Here is a 25,672-nt window from a genome sequence, read left to right as displayed (position 1 = left end):
GCTAGGTCCCATCAGAACCAGCTGTATGAGTATCAAAGATTTTCTGTATGTCTTGCTTGTTAAATGAGGCGAATCATGATATGATACAACAGCATACGCCTCTCGTTCTTCTTTTCGCCATTAGAGTGTCTTTTCAGCGCTGCCGCTCCTTTGTGAACCCTATATACCGGACGCGATGAAAATTGGAGTGAGATTCACGTCATGATAGCGACGCATCATGTCATAGGCCTTTGCAGGGATTCCAAGCGCCTTGATCATTGACTTAATTACTCATGTCTGAAAACCCAGAGTTGATGGTGGTATGATTGGGTCAATGTAAGGGACCAAAATCAACATTTGATGCTGTTTCTAGGTATCGCGACAGTCTTTGACCGATAACAAATCATTGAGTTCCCATAGTTCACTGAACATTAAAACAAAGTCCAGAAAAAAGCCTGTCATCTGATGAATCACCCGTGATGACTTTTAATTGGATAGAGGGCGGTTTTGGTAATCATCCAGACAATCCTTAAACGGGTAATACTTAATAATGGTCTCTTCATGCTGTTTTGCGGAGCGTTTGGCCTTGAAGTGCATCAGCTTGAAACCATTAACTCGAGCAGGGCCAATTCTTTCCAACCCGACTCTGATATCTTCTAGATCATTGAGGACGTCGTTCGGGCGTCCTCTTGTTGGAAAGGAGAAAAGCTTTGAGGCCCTCTCCGGGAGATTTGACCAAGTGCGCAACCATCCTTCGGGTTTCTTTCCAACAATCTTACTTGGAGGAAATTCTTTTTCGACCTCGCGAAGTAGGGACCTTTTGAGCTCAACGAATGGCTGGGATATTATCGGGATATATGCACTGCTCCTATTTCTTTCGCTATTTGTACTAATAGTTTCGGTATCTGCATGAAAATTGTATTCAGGTTCGCCCTCGAAGGGATCCATTGAGAAACTGCCTTGCTCGTCTGCAAGTTGCTTCAAAAGCCAATCCATGCGAAATGCGTATTTATTAGGGATTCTTTCTCGAAGTGTGGGCTCAAACCGAGGGTTGAATAGATATCTCCTTGCAAGGAACCCAATTTTTTCATCGGCAAGAACTTTTTGCGTCCATGTTTCGTCGAAATATGCAGCTATAAGTAAATGGTGCTGACTTACAGGTTTAGTCCGTTCCCAAGGGGCTGGTATGTGTTGTGCGCTACGTTCAAGACCGGCTAATGGTTTTGATATTGCCTGTAGTGAGTAAGAAACTAACCCTGGGAGTATCCTTCTTGCCATTTCAAAGAAAAGTGTGGAATGGAATGTAACGATGTAATGCAATAAAGGTTGCTGTGGGAAGTTGCTGGTCGATATTGAGAGTAGCCATGAGAAATAAATTTGATCAAGTCAAACTCACGTGATTTGAGAAATCTTAAAATCTTTTTGGCCGACGAACCTGAAAATATCCCTATCCCAGGCCTAGCTCTCTAGAATCGATTCTACCGAGTCTATCCAACCACCACTCGGATAGATACTTCTTAAATACCTACACAGAGTACAACCACAATTGAAATATGGATGTTATGTCAAATGACAACTTCTTCGCTAGATATCTCGGAATCATCTCCTCGATACTCGAGCTCGTAAATGATTTCACCCCTTCTGATGATGAGTAAGGTATGGTATGATCCATGGACACACTTGGTATACGTATTCTTGACCAAATAAGTGACAAGCCTCTAGTGAGCTTATATCATGTATCTACTACTACTACATCCCTGTAAAACCTTCCGGCGAGTTATTTTGGCAACGAGGTTGTATACATCAACCTTCACGAACCCCAATTGATAAAAGTTCTCATACAATTTTTTTTTTCCCGACAAATCAATGTTCATACACAAGAATTGATTTTCGTTAAATTGCCCTGTTACCGGTGAGCTCGTGTGACGTTGACAGCTGAGCAAGGCAGTACTCAGGCCTGATAATTTGTCGGAAATCACTTTTGTGTGGGAAGATGTAAAGCTCGAAGCCTATGCCGCCCTTTAAACCTGTAACTATGTAATTGAAAGGCTCACGGTAAAATCTGTGGGTTTTTGGGAAATTATTTTTGGTGTGGGAACATAGAGCATACTTTCCATTTTCATTGAATGATTTAATTGAAGACAATTGATTAAATTCGATAACCGACCTCTATGCGCCAACCCCAATAACTCAAACAAACTTTTGCTTCGTAAGAACAAACTTCCAACACATATCATTAAGTGAAAACATCACTTGCATACCTATCGTTCTTGATGCCTTGAAACCAATCCTCAACCTCCTCATCCGTCTTAGTCTTTCCGAGTAAATCAGCAGCCTCCGCGTAAATCTTCTTAGTCATGACCGAGACACCTTCTCCAACCATACTCGAACCGCAGACATACAACTTTGCACCACTATCGAAAACCTTCTTTAGCTCTTCCCTTTCTTCCCAAAGTCTATCCTGAACATGACGACATCCTTTGCTTAATTCTGGGGCCTTTGAGAACGCGTAGTAGAGTTTTACTATACCATCCGCCTCCCATTTCTTCAATTCATCGGAGAACAGAGCATCTTTATCAGGATGTCCGCAGCCAATGAATAAGTACGCAGGGGCTAACTTTCGCCCAGCAGCTATTTGCAAGGCTCGCTCTTGTACGAACCCACGGAAAGGAGCTAACCCAGTTCCAGCGCAAATATAAATAACTGCCGTATTCTCCAAGTCAGTAGGAGGATGGAAAGCTCCACGACTTGGTTTGACAGAAACATGTACACGGTCTCCTTCTTCAACAGAAGAAAGATAATTTGACGCCACTCCCAAATGGCGTTTTGATTCACCGGCTTTCGAGACTGTATCAAGAACAGACCAAGTCAAGGTTGCAACACTAGGGTCCTCAAGTGGTGATGAGGAGATTGAGTATTGACGAATTCTCATAGGTGGAAGCATGGCTAAGAAATCTCCAAGGGATAGTGCAGCGGACGGATATTCTTCGAGTATATCCAGTGGCGAACGTCGTTTGAGTAAAATCTCCTTGTCAAAACCTTCCTTGGCTAGATATTCGATCTTTTCTCTCACTTCTGGCTCAGGTGTACTTGAGGCTATTTTTGCGACATTCTACAAAAGTTAGCATTTGGCAAAGCTAAAGATCGAGAAATAATACCTTTCGAGTTGCAACTTGACTGAGTTCGACGTAAGCCCCAAGAACGTCCCATACGGATATTGGGTGTCCAGTTGGTAAAGTAGTATTAGGACTAGCTTTGATATGTAACATAGCATCCCAAGGAAGTCCGTATTGTTTCAAAACTCGTCGAATGTTCATGGAATTGTTTATTGGAAGAACTGCCATGTAGTCGCCGGCACGATATGACATCCCAGTTGGAATTTTGAGTGATATATGTCGTTTCTCTGGTTCCCCGGGTGCTGTTAAAACCTTGTTGCTGAGAACAATTGACTCACGGACGTCTTGTCGAAGTCTAGATGAGCGAGAGGTAGAATCGATTTCAATCTCCAAACCTACTTCTTCTCCCCGATCCGCGCTGCTGGTTAATTTAGTCCAGAAATGATTGTCTTGCCATCCATCAAACGCCTCAAAGATGTCTCCAGCAGCAACATCGCCTAATCCAGTATCACCGATTCTAATAGCGCCGTTTTTCTCAAATTCGCTGTCGAGTAATTTGGGAACCCGGTGGAAAGTCGACACCCAATCACCTGCAATACTTGTTAATCATCACTTTATCCTTTCCAGTTCTACGCAACAGGAACACTTACGATTTCCGCATCCGTATACAGCATATTTGACGCCCTTAAGACGGTCACTACCTTGTAAGTTCTCCAACCACTCAACAAAATGACAGGCGTTATCGGGAGGTTGTCCCTCATAACTAGAAGATATCAAAATCACTGGCTGATCCTTGGGGATCTTGTCTACAGCAGCGTCAAGAGGATCGACTTGAGCCTCGTAACCACGTCCACTGGCTTCTCTTGCAAGACTTCGAGCAAGAGCTTCACATGTTCCGGAGTTTGAACCATAGAAAATAGACATTGGTTGTTTTGGTTTTCCAGAATTGCTCAAGACCTTGGTAAATTTTTGATCACTCTCTGACAGACGTTCCTTTGAAACATCGACATGTAACATTTTTTCGAGGTGAATAGGGTCAATGTCATCCCGCAAACTGGCGTGCATGAAGAATCCGTTTGGCTTGAGAGTCAAAGTTTGTTTGATAAGAAGGTTGTAACTTGGATCATCCATCCTGAAATTGAGGTTTTGCAAGAGCATAGCGACGATGAGAATTGACTCTTGCCAGGCGAAAGGCCTTCCGATGCAACCTCTCATACCATTGCCGAAAGGTTTCCAGGCGTTGGGTGGTAAATTTTTGAATGGCTCGTCAAGCATTCGTTCAGGTTTGAATGAGGAGACATCATCGCCGTAGACAGTAGGGTCACGGTGAACAGCAGGAATAAGAGCAAGAATAGGTTGCCCTGGCTTAACTTCGTATTTACCGCCAATGATGATAGGCGACTCAGTTGAATCTGGTAAAGGAAAGACCGTGAAAGCGGGTGCCGTGGGAGTCAATCTCAGTGTCTCTCGGAGACAGGCCTCAATATATGGGAGTTTTGACATGTGATCAATCGTGATGGGTCCCTTGCCGACGACTTCATCGACTTCACGCTGAACTGCCTGGTATGCTGAAGGATTTTTTAACAAATAATAGAAAAGGAATGAGAGCATGCCGCTCGTTGTTTCGTGACCTAAAAACCTTATTAGAACAATAACTTAATGAATAGTTGGAAAGAGAGAATACCGGCGATGAGAAAGGTAATCATGTTGTTCAAAATGTTCGAATCTGGGAGACCCTTGCCAGTTTTTGGATCTCTGCCGTTGATCATGGCATTCAGAAGATCTTTTTTATCGTTTGGATTTGCTCTTCTCTCAACCAAAAGTTCTTTAGCAACACTTTGAAGCAAGTCGATATCAGCATCGTATTTGGCTTGTGCCGAACGCATGAAATAATTGGCTATCGCAGGTCTTTGAGCTCTAGCACCGGACTCGAGAAGGAACCCAGTCATGGCATCGACGAAAGGATGCATTTCTTCATGGTAGAAACTATTGAAACGGGTTCCCATTGCACATCTGAGTTGTCAGTCAATTCCATGTAATCCTCAAGACAAGTGGATACTAACAAGGCAATTGAGTCAAGCGTCAATCTCGTAAAGCCATCGGTAACATCAATCTTATCCTTTGACCCAAACCTGGCCCATTTCATCACTAATTGTGAAGCTATGTCATGCATTTCGTCAAACATAGATCGAATGGATAGGGGACCAAATGCTTTGTAAAGTTATTAATTGCTCGTAGCATTCTGTTGAGACTGCTGGTACACACCTGGCATTAAAATTCGATGAGCCAACTCCCAGTTTTCTTCTCCGTGCCTTGCAGTGAAGAGACCATCACTAACACCATTGCGAACTTGCTCTAAGCCTCCAGCTACTATCTTTGTAAACCTCTTCTCGTCGCAGATCTCATTGAGGAGAGCTTGTGTGGATATAAATAATTTTTCGACACCACCGAGATTAAGTTTGAAGATGGGACCTGGTGGCAAGAAAAACATATGGTCAGCGACAATGATCAAAGCTATGGGGTACCTCCTCATTCCTACCATATATTTCTGCCAGACGCTCAAGACTAGCAATTGAATTGATGGGGTCAACATCTGAAACGTTCCCTAAGAAAGGAAGACCGGGAGGTCCAGGTATCTCTTCTAACTCGGCCATGTTAAATCCTGCGATTCAGATAATGTAAATGAGTGGCAGATATATATTGAAAAAAAACTTCAAATGAGAAGTTGGAGCAATGGTGTTTGAAGTAGGCACTGCCTAGTCTATGTATATATACTCTGGATGATCACGGCACACGGAAACGAGTCTGCGTAATTTGATAGGGAGGACCAGAAAGCAAAAACCACAACGCATCTCACATCGTGCCGAATAGCGGATCTATACATCTTGATAGAGTATCACTGGTATGATAGCAGATATTGTAATTGGGCCTTGTACAACCATTGTGCAGATTTTTGTTGAATCGGATAGTCGGTGGTCGTTCGATATGATGTGGCTCAAAGTTTTTGGGTCCGTGGTGCATCACCCTGCATGGTTAAGGATTGGAATATGGTATAGATGAGAGGGGCATGACCAAGCTCAATGCATAATGATGAACATGATGCAGTGTTCTCGAGGCGTTGATGCATACCTACCCAGGCAGTAGCTGACTTAGACCGAGTGATTTGAGCAGGCATAGAAAAAATATTCTCCTATTATCACAATTATCGTAAGGCGATGGAAGGAAACGTTCCCGGTGTACAAAAAAAGGGTGCGAGATACAAAATAGGACAATACTCCATCTTGGCAGGAGAGAAAGGGAATTATCATGAGCTGTTCCTTCGACCAAAATGATACTTTTACTGCACTATCTAAGTCTCTATACAAAATGTACCGCGGCTCGGCGTCTCTCATATTAAGCGTCGGTACTTCCACATCTTAATACCCTGTGGAATTTCCAAACTCTTGTGGGTTTCCTTCTAGAAATTGTGGAACATGGCGGTTTTGACGACAAATGCAGATAAGTTTATAGGTTTCAGCAGGTAAAAATATCTTTCGGTGCTTCCGACAAAGATGTTTATCTATGGAGCATTTTATTCTTGTGCCGAGGTTGATCGGTCCTTGGAGACAGACCGATTCCGATGTCTGATAAGGTCGACACCTACCGTGTGAATCTGGAGGTGCTGATTAGCGTGCGGATAGCTTGCCGTCGGTCGAGCGTTGGACCGCCTCTATGAAGCTATTGATTGGTGAAATTATTATGGCTCGAGATTCTCACCATGCACGGTGAGCCACACACGAGCCACACAATGTGAACAGCCTGTGAAATGAAATCTCAATATCTACTACATATATACTTAGAATACGGACGTATCATATATCAATCTCGGGTGTCATGTATTCTTCGAAATTGCAATCTTCTCCACCTCAGTCATATCTACCTAGGTAGTCATGTTTGATAACATATATTATAAGTGCTCGTTTGCTTTACCGTTTTTGCTAAAGATGATCGTATGGTTCATATTACTGATCTCTTTCCTTGGAGTTCCTAAGTGTAATCACTTAGAACACAACAAAACATTCGTTTTGGGATTCTGATGCTCTGTAAAAGGTCAAGAGCAAGGCCGGCTTTGTGTAATACTTAGTCATGCAACAACCATTGAAGCCGAATGAAGTAGGTTTCAGCAGAAATCTCATTTCCACACTTCGCCGATGACGTATAAGCAGAATGTAAAACACATGAAAAATGCAAATTTATGTGCAGTTTTCACACACCCTACTTTTCTTGATCTTACTGTTGGCGCGGAATCTCTCCTATGAATGAGTTACTGAAAGTCAAGCCGTTAGCATCGGCTAAAAGCTAAGGCGTCTCGCGGTATACTTGGTTATTCATTGTCACTTTCACCTAAATATCTTCCATGTTAATTTTTACTGTAAGTCCATGCTTGTCTTGAATAGGTACCTGTATGTTTCATCTTCAATGATTTAGATCGCTTCAATTCCCTGGGGCCTCAGGAGTCCGGTGTTCAGGGCCTCCGCTTGCCTACTTGGCTCAGCATCCATGGCGCAATTGATACAATGACAAGTATTTTTCTTCAGCTTTGCTCAATTTACCTCCACCGTACTAACTACCCTGACTATTGCCATTGAAACAAACGATCGGCCGAATTGGAATGTAGAATATCATCTGCAAGCCATTAACTACAATTACAAACAATGAGCCGTAATATTGCACTCGATGCACTTTATGAGGACAAGCTGACCATTTTTACCAGTCACACCATGCCACCACTCCTCTTATTCTATTACCAACTCTTCCAAGGAAAGTTTTCACACCCCTATTCCAGCAAGGCCTTCCAAATCTGAGAAGATTTTGTATGTAACGTCCACTCTCCTCGAAGATCTCCCGGTTTCATTAACACGGCCTATCAATAACAATGTTGAGTCTCCTAGAACAAAAGTATTTAAAAGGTTGAGTGTATAATAGAAAATCCACAGCAACAAACAGCGTCATATTGTTTGCTGTATGGTTTGAGAGAGTGATAGGATTTCAACTCCGGGGTACCCAAAGTGTAACGCAAGAACAGCATGACTGACTAATAGCATAAAGATGAATCATTGCAGCATTCCAGATTTTCGTTTCGTTGTAAAACCAGCAAAAAGCATCAGTGATCTCCAAAGCGCAGTCACCATGTATGTGAGTTATTAGCTTTGTTATGTAAGTCTTTATAGTGCATGCATATTGTTCACTAATATTAATCGGGTTGGTGACCTCTGCAACAGATCCAATCATTCTCGGAAAGCTTCGTGCTTTACATACCTCTGGTATATCATGGCCAGATATCATACTATAAACTCCGTATTTATTTGATTTTCAGGATACTAGGGTATTTTCCATCAGTGACACCCAGTCCGGCACAATTTCACGATACATTCTTGGACTAAATCCATACATGTTTTGAATAGAGTTCAGACGAGAGGGCAAGGACTTGGCTCGTACTCAAACTGGATACTCTATGGCGAGTAATATAGAGATGTACTCAATAGACATTTACAACAGTCCAGATAAGGTTGAAGAAGCTGTGTCACTAGTCTGTGTTCGAAATCCGAGATTGTTAGTGAAAATTATTCGAGAAATGAGATTCTGAATGCACAATTGCAAGGCAGGAGATGAAAGGGTGAAATGCATGCAACATAAAATGATGAACAAAGGTGGTATCATAGATGGGAGCTGGATTGGCAGCTAAAAAGGGCTTATACGCGACATTGCGTCAAGCGATCAACAATAATCGGTTGTGGTACAGTTGATAAGTGGAATCATAAAGCTTCACACAATGCATTGTTCAGGTAATCGTGATACGGCACTTGCTTAAGCCAATGCTTGCGATGGATGGGTTGGGAGCCATAGCTGTCTTTGGCTATTCGTGGCTTGATCTGGCTCAGGTTGAAGAAGGAATTAAATCACGACATTTGAAAATTGCGAGCACACTCTACAAGTCGTGGATATAGTAACCTAATTCTTAGTCTATTTACTTGTAACATGACCAACTATCCTCTCAAATACGATAAAAATAGAACAACCCCGACTATACTCCAGATGATGTCAAAAATCCTAGCCCTCGTGTACGATAATAGTAAAGCAACGCCATATATACTCCGGATGGTATCAACATTCCTAGGTATCTCTCCTTACTTGCTTCTAGCCGGATCTACTATATCAATCCCTATTCATCGCAAAATTACACACCAGGCATTCCAGCTGCCAAGTTTTCATATGTACTCGCATTGTAAGTCAATAGATTCTGAGTCTGGTCCAATGAGGGGAAGATTCCTGCCGTTGTTGAAATGAGACTCTTGCTATCATTTCTGTCCCCACTGGACTCCCAGAACATTGCACCTCCAAGTCCATTACTCATGATGTATTCTGTCTTTGTTTGAATTGCTTTGACGTTATCATAACTAACAAGCTCTTCTGTGGAATTATCGTAGCTGTAGGTTCCTACAACATCAGATGAGTAGTATTCCATCGCACCAGCTCTGGGCAGATCCTTGTAATCCCAAACTCCAGCCTCCCATGACCCGGAACCAATTCCATTGAATGTCAATCCCATCCCGGTGGTACCTTCAAATGCTCTTCCATACAGCGGCAATCCCATGATTATCTTGGATACGCTAACACCCTTCGCGATGTAATCCGTGATCGCTCTTTGCGTCGAATATGGAGTGCTTGAATTATTGTCCACACTAGGATTTAAATTCGCCATATGGCCTGTGACATTGTCCCAGGATCCAGCATAATCATACGCCATTAAGTGCCAGGAATCAAGATATTTATCCATATCTGCCAAATGGAGAATGTTGTATTTCTCTGGACCAGCGGGACTTGCAACAGTAATGAGGAAATGGTAACCGGGAGCATGCTGCGCAGCATATGCATCGAGAGCCGAGCGAACAGCTTGCAAAAGTAGAACGAAGTTGCTAGCTTCGACATCATTGGTGGGGTACTCCCAGTCAATATCAATACCATCAAATCCAAGGTCTTGCACAAATTGCACGGCGGTTGCGGCGAATTTTGTACGAGTTGCATTTGTACTAGCGGCAGCAGCGAAATTTGTAGAATATGTCCAGCCACCAATACTTAAAAGAGTTTTCATTTGACGGTTCTTTTTCTTAAGCAAATAAAGTTGCTTGACACACCCATAAACATTGTTTCCGACGTCATTCCAAGAGTCAGTAGGATAATGTTTTTGAAGGTCAGAATATGTGTCGGAGAGGTAGCTGAGTATATGTTAGAATAATTCATATAGCATCGATCATAGAGAAAGTTTGACATACACTGTACCATCCGTTTGAAGGTTAGCAAATGCGTAGAGGACGTGAGTCAGTTTAGTAGCCGGCAATTGTTGAGGTTGATAGTTTCGTCCATAGATTGCCCTGTAGTAAAAATAATTAGAGGTCATGTTTGACATTATCCGGGAAGGGATTCCATATGGAAAGACATACCAATTTACAAAGTAAGCTGCATTGTGATATCCCCCAGTATACCCTACCGCACTAACTGACTCCTCAGTTTTAGCTGGAATTGCTGCGGAAAATACAAAGGTATTAAGATTTGTCAAAATCAGTAAAAAGTACTGCATGAATATAAGAATCATGTTTGGCTAGATGAAGGAGTAGAAACACGAGGGTCAAATATATCAGTGGAAGAGTGTTGACTTGTACCCGTCAAGTTAATAACCACTGAGCCGTAAAAATGATAGTAAAGAGTAGTAAGGAAGATGAAGAAGGTGAAGAGATAGATGCTTTGTTCCTCCTCAAGCAAAGCTCCCCTTTAATAGTGATACAGACAGTATTCACCAACATTTATATAACGTTACCACTTGATTTCAACGGATGACTGGATAACAATGAAGCATGAGAAAATTGTCACCACTCACGTCTAAATGACACAAACGACTTCCCGATTGGTACAGTTTACACATCGCAGCTTGCACGAAGCCATGGTAAGAACAAACGCTTTCCAAATTGAGCAGCTACTTAAGATGAAATGAATGACTGAAACCTTCAAAACAGATGTGGAGGTCATATGTAACCGCATTTCTTGTTGTTGTCACTCGTTGGCTATGAAGTTTACCAACCGCACTACCAGCAGGAACGACATCGGCCTTATTTCATACATCCAGCAAATTCCGACATGGATAATGAGAAGCATAGCAGATAAAGAAATGTAAGGAAGGCAGGTTGTAGTAGCGGCGTGCCCCGAATTCTAAAAATGTTCAGTTGATCTCCAGATGAGGATTTCATGATAGCTTAGCTTACGAAATGCGGCGAGTTAGATAGGGAATGATCTTCAACTGTATTGTTTGTACATATCTGTGCTCATTTATCCATCGACTTTGTGCCATCTGTGGATGATGTACCGATATTGCAGTAACGTTACAATAAGGTCTCCTGAACATAGAGAACATGAAACTACACGGTTATTGCGATAAGGAAATGTGTTTATTTAACCGGCACGCGGATAGAATGCAAGGGGAACATACTAAGGGATTGGTGAACAAAGTTCTTGGCATCATGATTGCCGATGGCAACTACACATGACCTTGACTCTGATTACAGTTTTCTTTCAAAGAGTGATGTTGATAGAAGGGTACTGTACAATGAAAGATTGTTAGAGAACTCAAGTAAGGCTCCCAGCATTTCTAGACGCAACACAACAAAGGAGATTTTTACACGACATCGAAATTTCTGGATGAGATCCATACGCTGAGTAGATCGAGTACTGTTTCTCCTCGGAAAACTTAATCCATTCATATTGAATGCTGCCCAGTTTTGGAACAAATAGTTGATCTTCCTGTGCTTAAATCTTGCCCACAAATTTTGAGCAGCAAGCATCAGGTCTTGTATTTCTACACTTGATGCACACAGCAAGAATAATGGTAAAAATCATTGAGAGCTTGACAAAGTACAACATCTGCCCCCATAAGTTTACCAGGTGAAACAAGTTGTGAAAATATGAGCCTAGATCGCGAATAGACATGTCTAGTTGTGATGAAGGGCCAGCGACTTCGTTGACGGTGAATGCTGTATGCTCTAGACCACCACGATCGCGACACAAAACTGATTAAGTAAGATATGTATTCACGTACCTACCTAGTGTGTACTTAGCGGAACACAAAATTCATTGTTGTCGATTCAAAAGATTAACATTGCGCTTTCGAGCTGAAGCATTGTGCTCATCAAGGGAGACTGGGGAAATTTGAATGAAGAATTGATCACAAGATAAGAAGCTACCAGTCGAGGTCGTGCATGTTGTAGATTTGAGTTGTTAGCACACCGGTATCTACAGAATCGTGCTTGGGAAAGCTTCTGGTGGTCGGGGATTAATGATATACCCTGCTTGCGTTCCTGGATTTGCGTGAGGCACGTGCCAGATGAAGGCCTAGGCGGCTACATGGCACGTGTTGTTTCTGAACTTAATGTCGAAGCATGAGGACACCACGCCCGTGACTAGAGCAGTGGCTAGGAGATGTGAATCGAGTTCGAGTCTATGTGGCGTGGTCGAAGTAAGAATAATAATAAGTGGCGAGAAGCTCGAGAATTAAGCACAATTGATGATGAAAGGGCCTGCATGTTAAGTGTTGACTTTGACGAAGGAAAGTCTAGCCATAGCGGAGAATCTTCGGGATACGAGTAATGGCCTAATAAATATAGCTGTAAATTCTGCAGACTCAAGATGATTTTCCTTTGCAATCTTTTCCTCAGAAAGAAACAAGTAGAAAGAAAGAAATCTTTATTATGTGGTGGGTATCATGTCCTATTCTTCTTTGCCAAACTTCGCTTCTCCTGTTGTCCGAGCCAGCATCTTTTGCACAACCATTAAAACCCGCATCCTAACAGCCTTGATGTCCCAATTTTCAGCTTCATCGGCTGCAACAAACCTCCTGACTAAAAGATTGAAAACACTTCCAAATGCCAATGCCATTACAGTACTGGTAAGAATGATGACATTGTAAGGCATGCTGAAATCCGGTGTTGGGAGTGGAAGCAAAAGACTCGTGGTCCGAATGCTAACATTTCCAATGGTGATAACGGCCGGGGCAACATCAAACCCACGATTCGCGTCAGGAGGATACTCTGTATATCGAAGGATAGCCTTTTCAAAGTCATAGGTCAAAATAACTGTAGAATCCGCGGGAATACGCATTCGCACTTCCAATTGAGTCCCTCTCTTGCGATCCAGGGCTGGACGATAGAACATCTCTTGTATGACATCTTCATACAAGCCGTTAGTATCGGCCTTTAAAGTGTGGAGATAAACCTTCATGAACCAAGGGAGCGACTCCATATATACAAAATCAACTGCATCTGTTGGCGAAGGATTTGTAAGTATGGCCTGTACACCACCTCGTTCCTGCCCATATCCAATGAATGAGCGTTCGGCATAAAGTTGGGGTTGCTCCAATGGGGCTTTCTCGTATATATCCTGTCGAGGTAATACCATTTCAAAGTCGCTGTCTTGTTGTATTCGGAAACATCGGCTGTATCCAGAGGGATTTTTGTGCTCAACTGCTCCTCCAGAAGTGAAGACATTGCGGGCATGAGGAACATTTATGCAAACGGAGTCTTCAACATTATCGGCGAGTGGACAAGATCCTTTCATCGAATGCCCAAAAATTTGTGATAAACTCCAATCCTCCTCTTCAGCAGCGTTATCTAGAGGGAAGCAAGTGTCCTCGGCATGGTATGATTTGGACGTATCGCATTTCAAATCTTCAAATGGTACGGGCCGTGGAATTGGATTGTCTGGGTTGAATTTAGCACATTGATCATATTGGGTAGCGATTTACGAACCTCTCGGGCGCCTGGATCTTTGGATATCTAATACCATATCAATAGTTTGTGTAATCTGAAGCTGGCAGTCACTTGAATCGCTTGTGCATATAGGTTGCACATCAATCGACATGCTCTGCCATGAAGCATCAAATAGCTTATGTCCATCGAGTAAGCTCGAAATACCAGCCTTGCCTTTACAGGGCAGGAGTTTCAGGAAAGGCGTCAGATTTTCTGTGCAGACAACTTCTCGAGGCAAAGTTCCATGCAGTAAGTGCAGGTTTGCTAATGTGGAATTTGAGTGGTCATTAACTGGTTGAAATGATAAGACAGGTCTCGTTGTTCTTGTGGAATCGATGAAGTTAAGAGAAGCACAAAAAAGACCAGACAACGCATTGGTCAAGGTTAACCAGCGACCATCAGCTCTAGAAAATGTCAGTTGAATTTCTTTCTCAAAAAAGTGCATCGTACTCCTCATCAGTGGTTGCTTCTACCCAAGCCCAAAGCTCTACACCTGTTCCGCCCTCCCTTGTACCTCCCCATGGCCTTGCACCCCAATTTTCAGCATCCCATCTACCAAGGCTGAACCTCAAATGTAATTCTCGTGTATTGGCATACTGAAGAATTTGCCCCAATGATCTTGGAAAATAGCGAAAATTCTGTTGTTCGAATGATTCGAGGCTTGTATTGCTTTGGAAGTTAAATGAAGCTAGTAACGATGAAGGATGAAGGGGTCGTAGAAGAAGTTGCTCGTGATAATCTGAGGATGCGATTACTCCTGTAGATAATAAACTAAATACAAGGAAGAAAATATGATAAAATTTATTCATTGGATTTATGGCATTCAAAGCCATATTGTCAAGAAGCTCTTCATTGAGTTGTGAAGGGTCATCACATAGGTAGGTACAAGCACCCGTGGAATTCTTGAATCTGAGGAGGTAGTTCGAATGTGCAGCCTTATCACGGCGTGTTCCGTTTTGCCCGCCGCTCCGAGCCTTGCCTCGTCTTGTCTCTACCTTTTTCTATTGACCTCCAAAAGTCAAACCACAACAAATACAATCATATACCTCGAAACATGGCTGCAGAACAGAGAAAGCTCCTTGGTAAGTCATAATTCCCATCTCAACTCTTCAAATGTTTGCGCTCTGTTGAATACAATTTCAATTCGTCTTTTAACAATGAAATTTCATCATTTTACTAATACAACCCTCTTGACAGAGCAGCTTATGGGCGCTGGAGCATCCTCTCGCGCAGCACAGCTTTCAATCACAGATCCAAAGATCTGCCGTTCTTTCCTCGTCGGTACTTGTCCCCACGATCTTTTCACAAACACGAAACAAGATTTAGGACCATGTCCAAAGATCCATTCAGAGCCATTAAAGACGGAGTTCGAAACCGCAGCACCTCCTCAAAAACAGAAATGGGGTTTTGAATACGATTATATGCGCGACTTACAGAAATACATTGATGAATGTAATAGAAGGATAGATGTCGCACAGCGACGGTTGGAGAAAACACCCGATGAAATTCGACAAACAAACGCCCTTCTTAAACAAATATCTGATCTATCGAAATCTATCGAGTCGGGTCTATTGGAAATTCAGATTCTGGGGGAACAAGCGGAGGTATCGCGCGCTTATGAAGAATTCTTCCGTATAAGACAGGCTATGCAGACAAAGGCGGAGAAAGAAAAGGAGCTGAAGGCATTATCAGATACCAGCGGGCCTTCAGGACATCAAAAATTACAAGTTTGTGATGTCTGCGGAGCTTATTTGAGTCGGCTGGATAACGATCGAAGATTGGCGGACCATTTTTACGGAAAAATGCACCTAGGTTATGCGCAAATGAGGAAGACTTACGACGCATTCCCGAAGGAGATGAAGAGATCAAGACCTAGTGCTGATGACATGGATCATAATTCGGCGCCGAGAGGGTACGATGGAGGTTATGGTGATGGCGGATATGGCAGCAGAGGGGGTGGGTATGGAGGACGCGGTGGAGGAAGAGGTGGCTTTAGAGGCAGGGGCAGAGGATTCAGAGGTGGATGGTAATGAGAAAATATCGAGGCGTTCACGGGCTTATCCTCACGGCGTTTGGGTCGGCGGATATACAATGTACAACCATCCATAATCAATGGGGTTTGTTTCTGGGCTTTTTCTAACCTACGAGTCAACCCACCAGTACCTAGCTACTCGAGATACTTCTTCGGCTCACATGCAGACGCGCAATTAACATGCTTTTTTTTTTTCAACACCAAGAAATCCAAACATTTGATTTCAGTTTAAAAAACGAGAAATGTCATATCGAAGGTTCCCGTGAGGATTTGATGGTTAGCTTGTTCGTTAAAGATGGAACTGTGGTGGCTTTTGCTAGTGCAAAATGCTTCTTGTCTTCCCTGCTACATATCCACATGATGTTCTAGATCTCATTTGCGAACCAGAAATATCCTCTTCATGTGGCTGTCGCCTAGGTTTGGGTATCCTTCATGGAGATTGATTCGTCGCGGTTCCCATGGAATCTTGATTAACGAGTTGATTGATTACCCTGTATCCCTGAATGGCAAAACAAGATTTCGAACACTGGATCACAAGGCGACCAGGATATGACAACCTACGTCATTGAAGCCTTGGACTCTTGATGATTTCCTCATTATATATTGAACAGTAGTCCGAATTAGTTTCAATAATTTTCGCCATTTTAAAACGCATTGTCACCATCTGTTGTTGTTACCTCTATCAAATCATACCACAGTTTCAACACTGCTACGCAAGACCCCAAATCATACGAGCCACACCCGCTTCCATTTTAGAATAATATTATGGAGTCCTTGAAGAACGCAACAGGTATTGCTGCTCCTGAGCATACGGATGAACAGAAGAAACAGCTCTACGAGAGTCTTTCCGAGGATCAAAGACAAAAGCAAACGTATACGGAATGGGTAAAGGAGGCATACAACGATCAATATGAGAAGTGGATGCCATGGATTGAAGACCAGTATTTGAAATGGTTCGGAAAAGGAGACAACAAGGCATCATATGCGACAAAGGGTTGGTCGGCCTAGACTTTTACGATACTCTTAGAGGCCTTTAGCTAATGATAGTTACAGATGCCCTCAACAAGACCAAAGTCACCGGCGTATCACAAATCGACCAAATACAAGACGATGTCCACAATCTTGTCGGTAATCAACTTGGAGAGAATGGTCTGCTAGCTCCAATTGGAAACTTGGCTGGGAAAGAGGGCATAAACAGGCTGGAGCGAAATGGAAAAGATGAAGATGGTTCCTACGGCGGTCCCACATCAGCCATCAGCGATCCAATCCTCAATAATGCAAAGGGTGCTGGACAGGGAGTTTTGGGTGGCGCACAGAGTGCTGGGTCTGGCTTGGCAAGCGGTGCGAAGAGTGCAGGTGGATATGTTGGAGGAATGTTTGGGGGTGGCCAAAAGGAAGAGCCAAAGCCACAATAAGGGGAAAGCTGAATCACACCCCGTTCGGATGTCAGGCCCTTGTATTATGAGAGGGTGATGGAAGTACAAGGCTGCAGAATCTACTTGGAGACCTAGTAGCCTGTTGGAGAATAATGGATTTATTGATATGATACCAAATTTGAATTTATTATTTTTTTCGTAGCGAACCATCACCCCTTTCCAAATTCATCTTGTACAGTTTACATGGTGCGCTCATCAAGTACAGACAGGTTTCGTGGTAGGTACAACAGCTGAGTTACTGGGGTTTGTCTGAGTACATCCATCAACTCCACCAAGAAGATAGTCATCTTCGGCCGCAGTATATGCCGAACCACAATTAGCGTCACTATGTATCGTTTAGTAAGTTGTTGATAAAGCACAAGAACAAATAACAGATCATACCTTGCACCACCTGAGGCATTGTTGAAGTAAGAGCATATGTCATGGTTCCAGCAGTCTTGTGTGCTATAAGTTTTTCTCGTTAGCAATGTCAAGTTCTGTTGAAGGTACTGCGTTGAATCCAGCTTTCAACTTACTAGTAATTGCCAAGGGCACTTCCAGTGCAACCTGCTCCACATCTTCCATTGCAGCTGTAGCTTTTCAAAATGGTCAGCATGCTTTATATGAACAGTCTTTGGGACAAAAAAACTTACTCTCCAGCGTTAACTGTGTTGGTTCCAAAGTTGGTTCCAACTCTTCCCGTCCACGTGCAAGTCTGCCCAGCTGAATTGGTCCATGTGGCTTTGGCTGTTACACCAACCTTGACGCAGGTAACAGATGCTTCAGCAAGCGTAATTATCAATAGAGTAATGAAGGAAGTGAGTGAGGCACGCATTTTGAGGGTAGTTGAAAGCTGAAATGAGTCGTTCGGAAGGATATTGGAAGAGAATTGTTGAGTACCAATAACGACCATTACTGGCCAGCCTCTGCTTTATGTAATTTTCCATGGTTCAAGTATTTGTAGTTTTATTTACTAATTTAAACGGAATGTCACTTCCTTAAGATGTTAACCACGTATCCATAGATCGGCAAATATAGTGAATACGTTCGGGCTCCGGGTCAAACTTCTTGAAATAAGCCAGATTGCCGACGGAAAAAGTATACTCGCCAATCGGAGGGCCAAATGCATTGGTATGTCGAATTTGCCGTTGTTAATGACGTGCTTCTATTGTGGGGTGCATCACCTGGAAATACCTCGGCGGATCGCAGTTCAAAAGGATATATTTGTATAGCCATCTTCTGAAGGGTTAAATAAGATTGGGATCCAACAGAAGGTCTCTAATTTACATATGGAGGTATAAGTCTGAGAAAAGCACTCTACATCATATGGGGGGTTTGATTGCAGGGTACAGAACCCTAGTACTACTTCTGCAAGTACCAAGCTAGGTTTTTCCCTTCCTCTTCCCACATCGTGATTCCATTCCCCATGTAGCGAAATCGGTTCTTCGAATGGTACTCATAATCGAAGTCCTCTCCCCTGAAGTGTTCTAACATCTGCTTATAGTGAATTGCACTTCCAGCATACATCGCTGTAACTCGAGAAGCGCCTCTGCCTTTTTTGAACCAGGAATTGCAACTACCTGTCCATACGGTGCGCCCCATGAACTCTTGGGTATAGACGTTATAGTCGTCTACCGCACTTTGTTTGACCTGTATAGACCTGGAAAAGTTAACTTAAGTTTTTTGGGCTGCAGCATTAGAGCACACTCACTTGATGTCCTGAGTCGAGATCTTCTCGCACCACTTCATAATGTATTCTACAGTGAAATACATCATTGATAATAGACTTCCGTGAGAAAGTGGGCTGTTGCGTCCATATAGAAAAAAATTTATTTTAATAAATCTCTAAAACTTTTTATTACTAAAAGTAAATTATTTTTTATAATTTTTATGAAAATAATTTTTTTATTATTGTTTAGAAATAAATTATTAATAATAATATATTATTTAATTTTTTTCTTATAATTTGAAATATATTATGTTATGAAATTATATAATAATAAAAAATATTAAAAAAATATTAAAAATTATTTTGAAAAGAAAATTTAAAAGATTTTTTTTTAATTTATTTGTTTAATTTTATTTAAATAGAATTTTGAAATTATTTATTTTGAAGAAATTTATAATTAATTTCTTTTCAGATTACTTAAAAGAATATATATAATAACAAACTTATTTTATAAAATTATATTAGCTTTATTATTCTTATTAAATCTAAAATCTTTATTTTTTATTCTAAAATAATATTTATATAAATTAAATAATTTTTTTTTTAAAAAAACAAATTTTTTTAATTCTACATAATAATAATTTATTCTAAATAAAACATTTTCAAATATAATAACGTAATGTATGGGGAACTCGGACATATGGGGAACTCGGACAGGTACCTTTACACCAAATTTTGTATGTAAAGGTACTTAGAGCGACTTTTTATATCTCTATGGATATCAAAGATAATTTAATTTTTTTTGATAATTAGGCTTAATATCTAATAAAAATATAGTATTAAAGTTACAAAACACTTTTTAATAATATTGTTCTTGAATTAATACGATTCTAAAAATTCCCATAGTAATTTTTGTTAGGCAAAAACGAAAATTTGAAAGAAACTTTAATATCTTTATTAAAAAAAATTATATCTCTATAAAATTTTGTTATATTAAATATTTATATTGAATATATCATACTTCAAAATATCAAAACTATATCTCTAGTATTTCTAGAGATATAAAAAGTCGCTCTAAGTACCTTTACATACAAAATTTGGTGTAAAGGTACCTGTCCGAGTTCCCCATATGTCCGAGTTCCCCATACGTTACGTTATTTTACTTATATTTTAAAAAAAAATTCAAAAAAAGATTTTAGAATTATTTATTTCTAAGAAAAATAAACTTTTATTATTTTAAATCATTAATCAAAAACAATATAATTTTTTTCTTTTAGAAAGAATTTTATTTAAACTTATATATTAATAAATTATTTTTAATATTATATAAAGAAATTTATTTCTTTGATTATATATTTTAATCATATATTATAATTTATATATTATAATTAATATATTATAATCAATATATACAAAACTAAATTCTAACACTATTTATCGTCATAAACGTCGTTTATGGGTTTTTTTTGTGTAGGGAAATAATGTGTGGTCTGTGTATCATAAATGTCGTTTATGGGTTAACCCCAATCTTATCAAACCTATATACACAAAGCTTAAAAGTATTGTAACAAGGTCAAAATAACTTAGGAATTATGGCACAATTGATTCCCTAAGAATTGACCCATTTAATAGGAATGAATATTGAATTTTATATACTGATTTGTTTGCAATGCTAGTATATGCAATGGTCTATATATTTATGTAGGCATTTGAATAACCAATATAGGGTCTTAATTAAATTATAAAAGCAATTAGAGAAATATATCAAAGAATATCTGTTTCAATATAATTATATCAATATATAATTATCTAGCGACATTTCAGTCCCTTAGTCTATTATTCCTGTTTTGGATGGATATCAATGTTATAGTTATCAATTCAAAACCTATGGATGGTGTCACGGATCGCACTCAATCGCAATGCGATCGCTCACGTGCGCGTACGCGCACGTGCACGATCACGTGTACATAGCTAGTATATAGGAGCGCTCTATGAGCGCTTTGCTCTCGATTCTGTAGTTGTAGATTCTAAGGATAAATTGTACCCTGCTCTCGCAGTTCTTCTAAGGCAAAGTGTCACATTATCTACAACTCACTATACGACCGTACGGCCATCTGGTGGCCGATCAAATAATACCTTATAACTTAACACCTTCTTGGGTGAATCGTACGAATTCGATATCACTTATAGGAAGAAGATCTATTCCGACTAATCCTCGACGAAGATAATTCACCAACGAATACACGAGTTACAAGTACCACTACTATGTCTACACCTACCGATCCCGGTGTCAATCCATTCGCATCAACGTCTGGCGTACAACGGTCCCCAGTCGGCCCATCTGCTCAATCCGATCGAGAGCAGACTTATGCAAGCGATAACGACGTCGTCTTTGGATCTGGTGTTAACCTTGGTAGGAAGGGAAAGGACAAGGAAAGGGGAACTGTTCATCAACCTCGAGACGACACTGCTCAAATCGATGCCCAAATGCAATTGATCGCAGATCAAGCGCAGGCACTCGAGTTCTTACGGGAGCAAGTCGCTAGATTACAAGCACAAGTTAATGATGTTCAAAGTACCGCCAGTCCGTCTCATACCATCTCTCAGCAACCTCACGCATCTTCTCTCAAGAAGAGCGGAGTCCGGACTCCTGACGTTCCTGTGAGATCTGTCGAGCAGGATGCTCCTACGCCTGGAAAGAAGAAAAATCGTTCTCGAGGACGCACCTCGGGACGATCTCGCTCTCATTCAGAAAAGAGTACCCACTCGCCGGCAGTCGCACCCAATCGCGACTCGCTACCCCACCAAACACCCCACTTTCGTTCTGATACTGTCCTTACAGAAAAACCATACATTCCGAAACCCACCAATCTCTCGTCAAAACTTAAAGATGGTGTGGAACCAAAAGCAGGTCTATGGCAGCTATTGGTTACAGAACGATTAGAGCTATATGCGACATCGTTCGTCTCGGAATCGCAACGCCGATCTTACGTAGCAGATCAGACGGAAGGAGAAGCTCAACAACATCTGTACTCTTTGTACACCCAAGTCCCCCTCTTGACGGGACTGCAATTGGTCGATGAGCTCGCAGCAATTTATAAGAATCCTGCCGAAGTCGATCATGCACGAACTGAGTATGAACACTGGGTTATGCCTAATAATGCCCAAAAAGGTAACTTTGTATTATGGTATCGAAAGTTCCGACTGCTTGCTACACAAGCGGAAATCACCGATGACAAGACTCTCTTTCGCGATTTGGAAAGAAAAATATCCGATTTCCTCCGACGAGCTATCGGCCTCCATATCAAAGATTGTACCACTGTCAAAGACCTTGTTAGCAAGCTTACGGAGATTGACGAACTCGAAGTTACTATTCGAGAACGTAACCGTCACAGACAGATTAAAGAAACTCCAAACAAGAAAGTCACTGATAGTACTTTTACACAAAGCGCACCTAAGGGCACTTTCCGTATACATGACAACTCTACCCCATCTCCTCAGTCTCGTTCCCAAAATCCCCCTCGCACTCCAAACGGCTACACAGGAACCTTTAGACCAAACACTACTCCGTCTCCAGGAAACAACTTCAATCGTAGTACTACATCTCCCTCGCCGGGAGCTAACCGTGGTTCGACCCCACGTACAGGCAACTTTAGCGCTATGGCCGAAATCGAAGAAACTGGAGAGGATGAAGATTCCCGCGAAGATTTCCATGACGCCGAGGAGGGTTTGAACCCAGAAGTGCAAGCGGAAGCTGTCGAGTCCGCTCGCAATGCCGAAGACCAACGTTTAAATCAACACGCTTAGGTAGAAGTTCCCTCCTAAGCGCGATCCGGGACATGAGATTCCTCGATTTGACAAAATTAATGGGAGGTGACTCTATGAGCCTACCCTGCACACTTTCGAAGAATGGATATTCATTCCAAACTCAATCTCTCATAGACTCCGGAGCGAACGGTTTCGCTTTTATCGACAAGACACTCCTTACATTACTATTTCCTATGTTTAAACCTCGTTATTTACCGCTTGATCTCCCTATTGAAGTCAAAAGCTACAATGGCGCAAGAGGTAAAGCAATCACTCATTATACATTTCTTAATTTTACTATCGACGCTCGACAACAGTCCTATCTACCATTCCTCATTACCGACTTAGGGTCATACAGTGTGATCTTAGGCCGCATGTGGCTGGCAGAGACTCGAGTTAAGGTAGATTGTTTCAATCGAAGTCTCGACTGGCCTGCGGAGCGTCCTCCTACTATTTCATTATCAAAGAATATACCTTTAACCAAGAACAACCTTCAAAACCGTAGAATCAGTCGCTTGAGGCAGAAAGACGCAGACAATCGGGATATCCGATTGGACCAGATGTACCACCAGCTGGATAGCAAACAGCAGAGCATAGCAACGATTATACCAGAGATACCCATTGCGTCTCCAAAAGAGACTAGTGTGGTAGAAACAGTACCCATCGAAGCTCAGACTCCAGTCAATCTGGGAAAGAAATCTGCTCTCGATCAAATATCTATCCGAGCGGTGTACGAATCTCTTCCTCTCCGCATCTCCGACACGTTCGACATTTGTGCGCTCAAGCCGACCCAATTCCAACTCACCTGTAAGAAAAGCAGGAATCACGAGATCTTTACAGTTACCTGTGCGGAGATCGACGACGTCATCTCACTTCGCAAATGTAGTCAAGAAAAAGACCGCCGTATCTCAAACGCAGTTTCCATTTTGAAAAGTTCGGAACCAGAAACTTTAGCCGCTCTCAACCGCGTCATCGCAGACGTTGAGACAGAACCACCGATCCCCGAAGCTTACCAGCAATATCACCGAGCGTTCTCCAAGCGCGAATCGGACATCCTACCTCCCCTCCGATCATATGACCACAAGATCATATTGGAAGGAGAAGGCGAGAAAGCCCTCAAATACAGTCCTCTGTATAAGATGTCCCTCGAACAGCTGGAAGTCGTTAAAGAATATATCACCGAAAACCTTGCGAAAGGATTCATAGAACCTAGCCAAGCTCCATTCGCAGCACCGATCCTCTTTGTGAGAAAGCCGAATGGAAGCTTAAGATTTTGCATAGACTTTCGACTGCTCAATTCTTTAACACGCAAAGATAGGTATCCCCTACCCCTCATTGACGAGACGCTCGCGCGACTCGCTGGCGCGAAGGTGTATACCAAACTAGATATTCGACAAGCGTTCCATCGCATTCGCATGGATCCTGCTTCCGAAGAGTACACCACCTTTCGTACTCGATACGGTTCCTACAGATGCAAAGTTTTACCCTTTGGACTGACAAACGGCCCTGCGACTTATCAACGATATATGAACGATGTCCTATTTGACTATTTAGATGACTTCTGTACTGCCTACCTCGACGATATACTAATTTACTCTGAAAACGAAGACGAACATGAGGAACACGTTAAACGCGTTCTCGAACGACTTGAGTCCGCCGGCTTACAGGCAGATCTCAAGAAATGCGAATTCAACGTCAAACGTACCAAGTATTTAGGTTTCATCATCTCCACCGAGGGAGTACAGGTCGATCCAGAGAAGATCGAAGTGGTCGCTACTTGGACTTATCCCACTACCGTAAAAGGTGTCCAATCGTTCCTAGGTTTTTGTAACTTTTATCGCCGATTCATCAAGGATTACGGTATAATAGCAAAACCTCTCCACGAACTTACAAAAGCGAATGTCAAATTCCACTTCGATGAAATCTGTCAAATCGCGTTTGATATACTCAAAGATAGACTCATCTCCGCCCCTCTCCTGCAGCATTACGACTATACACTACCCTGTATGCTGGAAACCGACGCATCCGATGGTGTAGTCGCTAGCGTACTATCTCAGAAGCACGGCGACGAATGGTTACCAGTTGCCTACTTTTCGAAAACGATGGTCGCCGCTGAGCTGAACTACGAAGTTCACGACAAAGAAATGCTCGCGATCATCAAATCCCTAGGCCACTGGAAAGCCGAACTTGCCGGATCCCCGCATCAAATCAAAGTATACACCGATCACAAAGCTCTCGAGTACTTTATGTCAACCAAACAGCTAAACGCTCGTCAAGCGCGCTGGGCAGAACTACTCGCCGATTATAACTTCATCATCATGTACCGTGCTGGAAAGAACAATCCCCTCGCAGATGCGCTTACACGCCGCACTGACGAGTTGGATCAACAGAACAGTACTAAGAAGAAGAATCGTTTACAACAGCTTATCAAAGATGATCAGGTGGATACCAAGATCATGCGCGAATCTCTGCGGCGAGACCCGGATGTAGTCGCAAACATCGACATACACGCAATCACCCCGCTTTTCGATATCGTAAATCGAATTATTGAAGCAAATAGATCCCACCCGAATCTAGAAGCTCTGCGCGTACAGGCTACCAAAACGCACAGGCATCTCACGCTCGAGAAAGGACTCTTGCTTTACGACGATCGACTTTACGTACCGGATACCGACAACCTGCGAACCTACCTGATTCGCGAAGTTCACGACTCAATCTCAACCGCACATCCTGGTGTGAAGAAGACACTCGCTCTCTTGACAAAACAGTACTATTGGAATAAAATGATTCAAACTGTAGAACAATATGTACGGAACTGTCAC

General features: G+C 42.0%; 7 protein-coding genes across 7 annotated transcripts; 2 read left to right on the top strand and 5 right to left on the bottom strand.

Annotated features, from left to right (window-relative positions):
- Positions 1–465: 465 nt before the first annotated feature.
- Positions 466–1,257, bottom strand: Bfra_001463 (uncharacterized protein; the record flags this gene model as incomplete). The annotated part of the gene is made up of 1 exon (XM_037331893.1): positions 466–1,257. One exon carries the CDS (start codon positions 1,255–1,257, stop codon positions 466–468), a length of 792 nt encoding a protein of 263 aa, XP_037196047.1.
- Positions 1,258–2,215: 958 nt separating this feature from the next.
- Bfra_001462 (putative bifunctional p-450:nadph-p450 reductase protein) lies at positions 2,216–5,749 on the bottom strand (the record flags this gene model as incomplete). The annotated part of the gene is made up of 7 exons (XM_037331892.1): positions 2,216–3,091; positions 3,138–3,685; positions 3,746–4,726; positions 4,780–5,108; positions 5,159–5,306; positions 5,361–5,567; positions 5,635–5,749. 7 exons carry the CDS (start codon positions 5,747–5,749, stop codon positions 2,216–2,218), a joined length of 3,204 nt encoding a protein of 1,067 aa, XP_037196046.1.
- A 3,563-nt stretch (positions 5,750–9,312) lies between these two features.
- On the bottom strand, positions 9,313–10,728 carry Bfra_001461 (putative glycoside hydrolase family 18 protein; the record flags this gene model as incomplete). Its single annotated transcript, XM_037331891.1, has 3 exons — positions 9,313–10,351; positions 10,409–10,507; positions 10,577–10,728. The coding sequence occupies 3 exons, from the start codon at positions 10,726–10,728 to the stop codon at positions 9,313–9,315; spliced, it is 1,290 nt and encodes a 429-aa protein (XP_037196045.1).
- Positions 10,729–12,890: 2,162 nt separating this feature from the next.
- On the bottom strand, positions 12,891–14,760 carry Bfra_001459 (putative gpi transamidase component gpi16 protein; the record flags this gene model as incomplete). Its single annotated transcript, XM_037331890.1, has 3 exons — positions 12,891–13,879; positions 13,928–14,331; positions 14,378–14,760. 3 exons carry the CDS (start codon positions 14,758–14,760, stop codon positions 12,891–12,893), a joined length of 1,776 nt encoding a protein of 591 aa, XP_037196044.1.
- A 221-nt stretch (positions 14,761–14,981) lies between these two features.
- Bfra_001458 (putative u1 snrnp splicing complex subunit protein) lies at positions 14,982–15,957 on the top strand (the record flags this gene model as incomplete). The annotated part of the gene is made up of 2 exons (XM_037331889.1): positions 14,982–15,009; positions 15,125–15,957. 2 exons carry the CDS (start codon positions 14,982–14,984, stop codon positions 15,955–15,957), a joined length of 861 nt encoding a protein of 286 aa, XP_037196043.1.
- A 767-nt stretch (positions 15,958–16,724) lies between these two features.
- On the top strand, positions 16,725–17,374 carry Bfra_001457 (uncharacterized protein; the record flags this gene model as incomplete). The annotated part of the gene is made up of 2 exons (XM_037331888.1): positions 16,725–16,953; positions 17,013–17,374. 2 exons carry the CDS (start codon positions 16,725–16,727, stop codon positions 17,372–17,374), a joined length of 591 nt encoding a protein of 196 aa, XP_037196042.1.
- A 216-nt stretch (positions 17,375–17,590) lies between these two features.
- On the bottom strand, positions 17,591–18,319 carry Bfra_001456 (putative glyoxylate reductase protein; the record flags this gene model as incomplete). Its single annotated transcript, XM_037331887.1, has 4 exons — positions 18,028–18,319; positions 17,911–17,970; positions 17,777–17,839; positions 17,591–17,720 (listed from the first exon to the last, which is right to left on the bottom strand). The coding sequence occupies exons 1-4, from the start codon at positions 18,285–18,287 to the stop codon at positions 17,591–17,593; spliced, it is 513 nt and encodes a 170-aa protein (XP_037196041.1). The 5' UTR covers positions 18,288–18,319.
- Positions 18,320–25,672: the final 7,353 nt, after the last annotated feature.

The sequence above is a fragment of the Botrytis fragariae genome (assembly GCF_013461495.1).
Source record: "Botrytis fragariae strain BVB16 chromosome Unknown tig00000006, whole genome shotgun sequence".
Taxonomy (NCBI): Eukaryota; Fungi; Ascomycota; class Leotiomycetes; order Helotiales; family Sclerotiniaceae; genus Botrytis; species Botrytis fragariae.
Note: the sequence above shows the minus strand (reverse complement) of the source record. Positions and strands in the feature narration are given on the sequence as shown.